Source organism: Pempheris klunzingeri, chromosome 1 (assembly GCF_042242105.1).
Source record: "Pempheris klunzingeri isolate RE-2024b chromosome 1, fPemKlu1.hap1, whole genome shotgun sequence".
In the NCBI taxonomy this organism is placed as follows: Eukaryota; Metazoa; Chordata; class Actinopteri; order Acropomatiformes; family Pempheridae; genus Pempheris; species Pempheris klunzingeri.
The window spans coordinates 4790550-4802475 of record NC_092012.1 but is presented as its reverse complement, the minus strand read 5'-3'; the positions used below and the strand labels follow the sequence as shown (position 1 = coordinate 4802475).

At 42.3% G+C, this 11926-nt stretch overlaps 1 protein-coding gene across 1 annotated transcript in view; it reads right to left on the bottom strand.

Annotated features, from left to right (window-relative positions):
- Positions 1–3132: 3132 nt before the first annotated feature.
- Positions 3133–11926, bottom strand: part of LOC139201062 (protein kinase C-binding protein NELL1-like) — a 216079-nt gene continuing 207285 nt past the window's right edge. The window contains exons 17-20 of the mRNA XM_070830283.1: positions 10267–10460; positions 5323–5499; positions 4706–4930; positions 3133–3183 (exon numbers count right to left, since the gene is read on the bottom strand). Coding sequence (XP_070686384.1) covers positions 3133–3183; positions 4706–4930; positions 5323–5499; positions 10267–10460 — 647 coding nt within the window. The remainder of the gene's footprint in view (positions 3184–4705; positions 4931–5322; positions 5500–10266; positions 10461–11926) is intronic.

The window sequence follows — 11926 nt, the reverse complement described above, 5'->3', positions numbered from 1 at the left end:
ATCAAATCAATCAACAGAGCAATCTGAAAACCTTGTTTCCAGTGGTCGTTTGTACAAATGTCTGCTTTCGATTGCTGTGTTAAACTTTGATGGGTACAGATACCATTTACATCACTTGGTTTTCTTTTGTGTGTACTTTGTGCACAGTTGACACTTTCAGTTTTACAAGAGGCATTGTGATAATGGAGGCGAGTACACACGCAGAAATGCTCAGGTGAGATACAAAACAGATGCGGTGGCAAACAAAGACGACACAAGGACATTGTGACAGAGGGGTCAGAGTGGCAGCACATCTCGCCGCTCGCCACTGGTCCCCTCCAGAGGCTAAGCAACCAGAATAACCTTTCCCAGAAGTTTGTGAAATAACCACCATGTTTTAGAGTCCAAACAACGCGCTCTGTGCACAAAAGGGTAGAAAAGCATCTTTCCCTTCTGTTTCTGTGAAGGACCCGAAACACGACCAGAAACAAGAACTAGTTTGACATTAAATAGAGGAAGGTCAGCGGGAGGGAGATGGTGGAAACATTTACTTTCAACTCCAAAGACCAAGGTCATCCCTGGCATTGGTTCCAATTCCAAATAAAATGCATCAACCTTTCTTCTTTATGGTGACTGCAAAGTACAACGCTTTCAAAATCTAACAGTTACTTTATTGCTCTTAAAACAAGACGTTTTTGTCCCGTACTGTCGGCACACCAACGTGTGGGTGTTCTAATGACACAACTTATCTCGGATGAGGCGCACTAATGACAAGATTATTCCATCTGGAGAGATCCTCAACTGGAGGGAATGATTGTGATATTTAATGAAGACATGCAAGAAGTGATTGTACACACATGCCCTCCGACTCCCTCATTTCCTGCCTTCAGACGCCTATGTGCTCTCATTGGATAATCGTCATCTCAGACTTGCCTCCAAGGTGCTCTACATCATCTTGCTCTTGGCTTTCAGACAAATAATGTTGTAGCGAGTGGGATTACTCACACACAATAAAGACGAGTCACAGCGCCACGCAAACTACACGTCAAGATGGGCAAAGGCGTGGGTTCTATGCCTGCGCAAGGGTTTGTGTCTTAGGAAGGAAAATGGCAGTAAAAGTTGTTTAGTCTTCACTAACCTTTTCAGGATCAACTCTGACTTTGATGGAGAATACCAGTATGTTTTAGGGCTGCAGATTAACTTCACTGCACTTAAAAAGAACTTTGATGAGCTCAAATTAGGGGTTTCATTTTATTTCTGAGGATTATCTCAATCTGTGGAAGCTGGGTTTTTTTTTTTTTTCATTTTGAAGCAGCAAATCGATTCTCCTGAAGGAGAAAAATTAGTCCTCATGAGTGCAACTATGACGACAGTGAGCAGAAGAAAACGGAGAGGAAGAAGAAAGTGGAGAGAAGGCCTTGACTGTTGGTACCAGTGATGAAAAGAAACAGTTATCCTACTGAAATTATTTCACTTGCCTGAAATTAACTGTTAAGTGGTTTTCATAGAGCTGTATAATAGAAGATTACTGAATAACTATTTCACCTGACCGAAAGGTGCAGCTGGCATATCAGATTTCTGCTCTTGTCAGGTAATAATATCATGGTTAAACCATAATTCATGGCCACAACACAAAGATCACATTTCGAAGTAGAAATTTTGAGATAGTATTAGAAATTCCCTTCAGTTTCCTGTGAAAAAAACAAAACAGTGTGATGGACAAACGGTGATGATGACACTTGAGGCTAACGTTAAGCACTTTTGAGACAAGCTTGAGGATAATGGAGGAAGGTGCGGAGGAGTGAATGGGGCAGGAGACCAGAGTGTGCGAACTATAGCAAGAAAAGCACTAGACTCTCCTGCCTTAATAAGCCTGTCCGTCTGTAAACAGATTCGACACCCGGTGACCTCCTGGCATACTCAAATCCAGGCCTGCATGACATGGCTTTAATTATCTCCACTTTCTCTCTTTCTCTTTTTTTCCCTCTCTCCCGCACTCTGTGTGCGCCATATGGTTCAGAGCTGAGGACCCGTGGGAGAAGCCAGAGGTGTTTGACCCACCATGAGCTCTGCAGTCAACAGTTGAGTCAACAGCTACGGCTGGTGCAGGAATCTGTTTCACACCGTTTCTACACGCTTTTAATATCGTCGCTGTTGTCTTACTAGCTATCTGGCAGTCGACGTCAAGTCAAGTGTTGGAGACAGAAGTGTCAGGAGCTCAGCAGGACCGACGACAGCTACGTGCAGATTGTGAGCCTGGATCTTCTGATGGATGTGACCCACGGGTGAGTAAGTACACGTCATCTGACTAGCTGGGACCTGACGCAATGAATGGGACAAACGTATATAATGGCGGACAACCAAACTCTAGAGAGAAGTTCAAATCTTTCACCCTCCACATACCTGGCCAGTTGCTGCCTGAAGTGGGTCTGCTTGTCAGATTGTCTGTTTCAGAAGGTTACAAAAAGCTTCAGAATGCAGAAAGTGGGACGTCTCAAAGGTTTGGGTGAAGTGTACAAAGTAAAAAAAAGATTGGCTGAAATAACAGCTGTATCCTACTACCTCTCCAATGAACCACATCCTGGTCACATCATGCTGCTGCTCCACAGAACATCAGACAAAATGTGGGTGTATTACTTTTGTTTACTGCAATGATAGATGGATGGTCATGTTGGCTTCCTCTGTGGCCAATCAGTAGTGAGTCTACATTTAAGCAATGTAAACAACTGGAGCCCCAGCTGCGAATCCTCTTCTTAATGACAACTCATAATATTCAGCTGTTTGTCTCTGTTTTGGGGTCTGATATGCTAAATAGGTTTCCTTAAGACATGTAGTGAAATGGAACCAACACAATGACACAAGCACAACACAGTGACTGTGGTGACTATGGCCTCAGTCTCCACCTGAGCCCCACGCACACACACTCACACTCTACCTCACTCACTCACTGTTTTTTTGACAGAGCTACGGCATAAAAGCACAGCCTCAACACCCCAGTCTGTCCAGTGTGTTTGTATTCTCTGTGCACACGCTGGCATGCACATGTGTGCGCGTGAGTCTGTTTTATGTATCCAAGGGGGAGTCGTCAGATGGAGGAGAAGGCGTGGCAGTCCCGTAGTGAAAGGAAGAGAGGAGGACAGGGGGAGGAGAGCTTCAGTTGTTCTGAAGGCAGTCGAGATCCACCGAGCAGCAAACATTCCCATTCTGAGCAGCGCAACATGAAAAGACGGGAAAGAAGAGAGAGAGGATTAGATATACTGTAGTGTATTATAATATGTTATACATGTTGCATGTAATGACACGATTCAGAGCCTGGCTGGCCATAATCAGTCAAAAATATAGAGAATTAACAAAAAGGGAGTTTGCGATGTTAACATTATGTCTACAATATCATTCACGCATTACAAAATTACTGTATTTTGGCCCCTACCACCGGTGGCATCCAGTCATTTAGTATCGGGATCATCTGCTAGGGTTTTTCAAATATCCATCTCTGAGATTTATGCTGCCACTCCAGCTCATTGGAGCTGAACAGAATTTAGGATGTGTGGCTCCAAGCAGTGACAAATTTGTGAATTTGAACAGCAATATGTCTTTCCACAGACAAGGTCCCAGTTATTTGGGACCTGTCACTGTGTCACTTTTCATTGGAACTGCTCTCTACTAAAAATAATCCCTATAAAACTAAGACTTCCAATGACCAATATCTATATGCCTTGGCCGACGCCCCAGAATACGTTACACTGTGTTTAGAATATGGCTGAGCTGACCCTTAAAAAGCAAGAACCATTGATAACCAGAATTTCCCCCCCGGGGATCAATGAAGTATTTCTATCTATCTATCTAACTATGACTAGGGTAATGGAGCCTGTGCCCTCCGACCATGGGGGGGGGCCTCGGCTTTGGCTGTCCAGAGAGCAAGGTCCCCTGCCGGTCAGAGGCAAATTACATCTTTACCAACAATGATACAGCACGGGGGCTCGTATTATGAGTGACCAACCAATCACAGAGCAGAGGTACAGCAGGTGTGAGCTGTAACAGTTGACATGAGCAATAACCTCTTGCTGTGACCACTGTGTGAGTAAGAGCACCAGCTGCTGCGGCTGGCAGTTAGTGTAACCACTTCAAAATAACCTGTCATGTGATGTTCACTATGGTTTAGGCCCATATATTTGATTTGCTTCTTTTGGCCAATTTAAATTCGGATGTGTGGAGATGATCTGAGTTATACTGACATGTTGCCAGCTCAGTGATCTGCATATTTTGTTCTTTTAAGATTAAATGCATGTTTCATCATCTTTGACAGTGGAGTTTTCAGATTTTTTTACATTTATGCTTGAAGAAAGACAGGCAGGCATTGCATATCCACCAACACACGTTAGATAAACTCACAGTTTCCACAAATTTCTTTGGTACCAATAGTCTGTAATGCCTATAATTACCTGTAACATTGTGAAGGTACTGAGAAAATGTGAAAAAAAAAATGGACATAAACATGAATTGTATCTCAACTGCTGTTTCTGTAACTGCATCCCAAAACCAGCTGCAAGGATGGACAAACAACTGATGAAGTAAAGCACTATTAGACCTCAAAGACAGGCAAACTAAGCGGTAAGTATTCCTGAGAACATTAAGGATATAATGTATTAGCAACAGCGGGGTTAATTCAAACAAACACTGCATAAAAAAGTAAACGCTCAATCCAGTTGTTGCTGCTTTGGCCTACCTTACACTTGCAGGTGGTACAGGGTGAGTTCGGCATATGCCACGTGTCTCCGCTGAGGCGGACGACGCCTGCGGGGTCCTGGCATGTCTGTCGGATGTCATACAACAGGTTGTCGGCCAGGCAGGGGTCTGTGACGCAGCGCGGGCAACACTCGCCCTCCGCCACCGCAGTGTACTCACACATCAACACGGGGCAAACCAGAGGCCAGCAGTCTACCTCCCCCTCCTGTAGAGACACAGGTGAAAAAGAAAGAAAGAGAAATGACATAATGCTACTGTGTTTGTTTTTGTGTGTAAATCAGCTGATCTGGCAACTGCAGTTAAAGCAAACACTCTGATTTGTTGCCACATCTCTAATTAGAGAGGTGGTAATTATCTGAGCCCTTCACAAACACTTGCTCACACACAGCCGAGCAGCAGATTAGAGTCAGGTATCAAACAAAGCGCAGCTCCATACTTGATGTCGATGAGGAGATTCTGTGTTTTTGATGTCAACTGTTTCTTCTAACAAACCTGTTCAACCATATTCAGGGGTTTACTCTGAAGGTCAGCTTTCATTTCAGTTGGCAAAACATATGCAGCTTTCATGCGAGTGCATCTGTGCTTCTGTGTACGCACCATGCAGCGGCACTGCTGACAGCCGTACAGCCAGGACGCTCCACTGCGGTACAGGGTGCGTCCGCTCTGGTCCAGGCACTGGCTGCTGGGCCTGTTGTCACAGCCGGGACAGCAGAACAGCTCCTCGTCTGGGTCTCCACAGTCACAGGGTCTCCTCCTGCAGTACGTCTGCCCGTCCTGCACGACAGAGGTAACAGCGGTCAGGGGGCACAAAGGTCATGATAGAATCCCCGACACATGCAGCTGACTTCTAAGAAGTAGAGCAAACAAAGTCTTCAACATCACATGTCGCATATTGTGGACTGTGATGCACTTTTTCAGAGTTTCATAATCACTGAAGAGGTGAATCACCCTGTGTTCAACAACTGTTAGAAGTGAAAGCTTTTATCAGTCTGGTTACAGTGAAGGGTTTTAGGATTCTGTGATGCCCTGAATGTTGTTTGAGCCTTTTCATCTCTGAAAGGAGTAAAATCCTTGCGAGAACAGCAAATGACTGCCTTTCTTTTTTGGCAATGAAAGTGGCAAGCTACTGAATCTCGGCAGAGCATGAATATATAAAGCATATCAATAGCAGGACTTTAGGATGTGATCAAGGTGCATATCTGCACACCTGTCACGGACGCCTTTGGGGAGAGCTAGTTAAATATTTTTGCACACTGGGTCATTTAGGCAGATCATTTAACATCAGCATACCCACCGAAGATTTTAATGCATTGTAGCAACTCTCAAATCTCCATTTTCTGACAGCAATTTATTAGAGCCGTGAATGAATTTAGCATGTGATAGAAGTTTGGTGTCTGGGCCGGAAAGCAAAGTCAAGCTAGATGTGGGAGCCTCCCCTGCCGCCGTGTCCCTGGTGCTCCGTCTCTACCAGGGGAAAACTTTATGGTCCATTTTACTCACCACAGCCAGCACTGTCTGGCCCGGGGACAGGAGTGTAATGGAGATGTAAAAATGTTACATAAAATGGCTGTTAGAAAATGTATGGGGGCCATAAAATCATTCTGCATATCATTAAAAGGCCAATACAGAGCCAATGTTTTATCGATGCATATTGTCCTGCTACAGTAACCGCCGAGTCCCAGGGCACCAATACAGACGGCTTTGGTCTTTACGGATACGTCCCTGGACTTGCTGGGAAATTACTGTCAATTGCACCGTGCTGGCAGGATGCATGAAGGCAGACTGTTCATTTTAATGACAGGAAAAAGACAGAGCATGCATGCTAATGCTGCGCTGTTGCGCAAACCAAAACAACATCATTATATTGCTATTTTATGTGAACTTTGATGGCAACAACTTTATGATGAATTTGCTAACTGCAGATGACATTCTCTTTAATTGATAGGCATAGCTTGTTTTCAGCACAGTTGTTGAATTAGGTTTTTCTCTCCTGGGTATTTTTTTCTGATGGTAATTTGATTTAATTTAATTTAGTTTGATTTCAGTGTTTTGGTCCTAGCCGAGGCATTTCTGTACAACTCCAAATCTAATTCTGTAATTTAAAGCACTTTCTCCTTTCGTTTCTTTTAAAGGTGGAAGGTGGTGAAAGCTGAACTTTGTCCTTAAGTTTCCACCTTTTGGTGTCATGTGCTGGTGAGTTTCTACAAATTCTTTCTGGCTCTGCCTACTGTCACCTTCCTCTCATGCACCTCTATCTTTATCATTTGCCCTGTCTGGCTTTAGTCGACAGCCACCCATGTTCAGCAAACCAATCCACAGTTTATTGTGTGTTTACCACAAATCTGTACTTCCTGACCCTTGTTTCTTCCAATTTCTCTCTGCTTCATCACAAACCACAGAGACTTTGTGGCTGCCTCACAGTCACCAGGTCAGTGTTTTTTTTTTTGTTTTTTTTTAAAGCCATGGTCCTTGGAACCAAAAACACTGCCTGTTTACATTTATTAGGTATCCCACGTCTGAAAAACCAGCAGGCCAGTGGATCCCAATAGCATCCTGAACGACTCTAATGTGAGCAGAGTGTCACACAGCTGTTGTTTCATGAAATTCCCTTGTGAATGTATGTAAATGCTTATATTCACTGGCAACTGCCATGAAATGTATCATAGACGCTACAGTTAATTTGTTATTAACTTGAGAAGGAATGTGACTCTGCGAATAACGAACACTATTCAGCAAACACGGACACAAAGCTGACCTGATCGCCCTGCTGTGCATACAGTGATTAAAATGGGTTTAAAGTTCAGCCACAAAGTAACTGTTAACACATAATAAATGGGCTGCAAACACTTAATCAATATGCTTGTAAAATAATAAAAATGTCAGCAAAACAACTCTAAACTGTAATGGAAATGTGGCTGATGAAGGACCGACTGCCAGAGTTCAGTTTATGTGACAAATTAACTTATTGCAGAGGGATGGAGAGAAGGAAGGAAGGAAGGACGGAGGTATAGATATAATGTAAGTCACTGAACCAGCATGTCGGCAATACAATGTCAATCACCAGATATAGGCTGTTACAGTGAACTCTGGGAAATGGAAGTAAAATGGATGTATTTACCAACATGTGCTCACCTTGTACTAGTATCATAGAATTTGACATAGTGCCCCCTTGGTCTTAACCAGGGGAGTTTGTATGAAACGTCCTGGTGGCCAATTTAGAATTTTATGAGCCAATGAACCATCATTACAACCGCTGCTCACGGCTGCCATTTTATTCCAAATAAGCCTCCGTGGCTGTTTCATATTAATCTCACTCACTGAGCCTCACCTTCCCAAAGACAAATCTGATCAATATCTCGCCTTCCTGCAGCCACACTGCACCACCTCCTGAGCACAGAAATGAGTTGTTAAGCTGCCACAAATATTTGACGGGATGTAACACAGGCTAATGACAAACAGATGGGAGCACTGAGGTGTTTTTCCTTCACTTGACCCCTGTATGATGCTTAATTTGGTCTCCTAAAGCAAGAGTGATGAACGGATATTTTTGTGTTTGTGTCATAACTATCCATATAAATGTTAGCTGAATCGACTCCAGACAGTTAATTACATGTGCAGCAGAGGTGTAAGGGAAGATGAGACAGGAGAGAGATTAGTGAAACAAGAAATCATTCCTGGTAATTACCAACTGGGGTCATATATTTTGTAGTTTTGGCAATCGCGTCTCTCATTTATGATACCATTTTAGTTAATGGCTGAGATCTTGGAATTTGGCGACCTGGCTAAACGGACATGTAAAGGGCCAAAAAGCATGGGCAGTCAGAGAATCACACAGGCTTTGGTCAAACTGATTTACAGGAAGATTAATACCCAGCTTGTCCATTGATAGACAAAACTACAAAGTCGTAACATACCAGAATTATCCTTTAAGGTAAAAAAAAAAAAGACTGTATTCATCTGTTGAAATTAAAGAGAGAAAAAGGAATCAGAAGAAAGAGAAAGAGATTCCCAGGTGCTCCATATCTCCTACCAGTGCATCTCTCTCTTTGTTTCATTCCCCTTCTCAGAGTCTTCTGTTCATTGTTAATTCATCCAGCTCATCCTGTTTCTCTCCCACACTCAGTCTTTGTCTTTTCTTGTTCTCTTTGTTAGCCATGTCTCTGAGCCAGTTCATCTCTTGGAGCCAGTCCCAGCTGTCACCGCTCATTGTTTGCGTGTCTGTCTTTGTGCATGTACAGTAGTGTTGTAACACTGACTGTGGTGGGAGGCTTTAAGTCAGCGGGCTCCCCACTGCTCATGGATTTTCTACAATATCGGAGGTATTTCATACAGGTAAAATAAAATAAATTGATCTGCAAAAATCAGGGAGTGTAGTCTAGGACTGAAGTAATGTCATAGATATCTTGCATCATCCTCTCTGTGTTCTCTCTTTCACCTTTCTGGGTTGTTCTGATGATTGGTGAGTGATACTCACTCGCACGTTTGAGACTTTAAAGGTGGCAGTTAAAAGTCTGTATTTTGCTCCTTTGCAGAAATTGGAGGTTGTTGTCACATTAAAGATCAATTAAACATACTGCATATTTATTCGTACACATCTTTGACAGATTTTTTTCTTCACTAAAACTATACATCAACACCTTAAATACAGGAAGCTATGGAGTTTGATGTCACAGCTACGATGAAAACCCTGAGAATAGATCAGTCCTGTATTTTTGAACCATTTCGCCCCAGCTGGCAGCCTAGAAAAAGCAGTGAATGGATTATAAAGGCTACAGTGTAATCCTTGGGGCCATTGTGCCCGATCAAAGTATGCCCATTATAAGTGCTTGTTTTTGCTACTGACTGGCTTAGATTATTATTTAAAGTGTCTAACAACATTACAAAAAGGATCCCTAGAGAGACGGGCCCGTAAGCGGCCTTTTGTTTAACCAGAACCACTCGGTGTATCGTGCTATTCACCACACTTCATTGACAAAAACAGCAATTTTACCTTGCAGACGTTGACACTGCCTTGATAACTGCTGCCTCAATTACATAGTTTGTGTGTCACGTAATTATTGTTTGATCCAAACGAACTCTTTAAAACAGCAAATTCAGACAAGATCACAAACAAAGTAACTGATACAGGGGTAGACCAGCGACTACCATTTAAAATGCTATTTTTGTCAAAGAAGTCTGGTGGCTTTGAACTGAGTGATATGTGCTAACAGCTGTTTCTGGTTGGACAAAAAGCAACAAGTCTGTCACTGTAGGGATCTTTTCTGTTGTCAAACATTTTAAACAACAGTCTGAGTCTGAAAAACAAGCACTTTTAGGGGACATACTTTGATCTGGAGCAATTGCCCCGAAGGATTACATTACAGCCATTGTAGCTGTCCGCAGCCTATTCTTTATTGGTCCAAGTCTAAAAGCTTTTGTACCTAGCAGTCATTTTGAACCCAAAATAGAGCTTAGATCTAAAAATACCAGATATCCTTTAAGTTTGTGAACACCAGCATTACGTGCAGTGAATTTGTATGTGTGTGTGTTCATCTTCTGTACCTTGCAGGAACATATAGCGCAGCGGTCAAAGCTGGGTTTCCAGTCTTCTCCATTGCGCCTGATTCCCTCCTCCTGTGGGCAGTCGCCGCTGCAGCCCGGACCGGTCGTGCACACGCAGTCGTAGCCTCCCGGGAGGTTCACACACACACTGTCATTCCAGCAGGTGTGTGTCTGCAAACTGCACTCATCAATGTCTGGAAGACAAAATGTGAGCCACAGTAAATGAATGCTGACATGTCATTTGTTGGACAAATGTATGAGAATTGTGTTTTTGGACAATTATCTATGAATATATTTTGTTATATTCTATTATATTCTCTTTTTTTTTTTTTGCTTAGCATCAGAACAAACCATCCATTTGTATCGTTTACCTCAAATGATGTGGAAGTTGTGGCATTAAACAACACAAAAGGATTGGATGTTGACTCAATAGATTTTAGTATGTCCTGTAGAATCTAATAATTTCTGATCCACATCATACTTTTGTCCATTTTAGACCATTTTATTGTGTAAAATTGGCTAAATTATGCTGAAGCATTTAAGAGGAAGAACAGAGCTTTTGTGAAGCCACAGACCCCAAGACTTATTTGTAGAATAAGAGAATAATTTCTCACAATAACAGTTTACACACACACACACACACACACAATAGCTCACACATTTTCTTGCCAAATACAACAATTAATGTCGGATTAAATAATTTACTGGCAACGTTTTTACCATGAAATCCTTCCATCTTCATTCAGAGCTGTAGTGTTGGACCAAGCACATGCATCACCGTACACGTTGCACTCTCTCCCAGCGAAATGTTTATCTTAACTAACTAATGTGGTTCACCTTTACTTTTTAATTAAATTTTCTATTTCCTCACATTACTATGGAGCCCAGCAGGTATTAGGTGTAACATTTGTAATAATTTGAGTTGTGCACAAATTATTATTTCAGCCCTCAGGTCACTTTAATCATTCCTTCAAATGAATAGCATTCATTGACTGTAGTGGTAGAAACTGAAATTAAAGGTTGTTGTGGTCGGTTAAGCAGGGGCTCCCGCGGTATTAGCAGCGGGGTGCAGCTGTGTTTTAGTGTGGAGGTGTCTTTAATCTACTGTATCAATTTCCACAGATGAAGAGTGTAGCGTTCCTTCTCTCCGTAGTGTTACACACATCCTCCTCTGTAATGCAGCGCTAAATCAACAGTACACATATGAGATGGATGTACTTTTAAATTTCAGGTTTAGAAAATTAATCACAACATTCGCTGTCTTTTTCATTCCCTATATTTAAGGGAGAGCAGATGTATTTTTTTTTTCTGTTATGATTAATTCAAATTCAAAATAAAATGAAATTTCATTCATTTTAATTTGAAAAATTAGGTAACAGACAAGGTGCAAACAATATACCTTGCATATATACAGGCATTCAAGCTTCAGTCACATCAATCAGAGCCTATATATTCTCTTAGTAGAGTCCGTTGAACCATCAAAGGAATGAGACATCTGCTCAGTCAGCATCTTTCTCACTTTTCCTGTCTACAGGCCAAAAGACCCAACATGAACAGGGAGGACAGACGGCATTTTCATCCACTTTTCTTTACTGCAGGGCACAGGAAATGGGGTGCCTAAAGTCTGTCCCTACCTTTTATCAAGCCATGACATTTAACT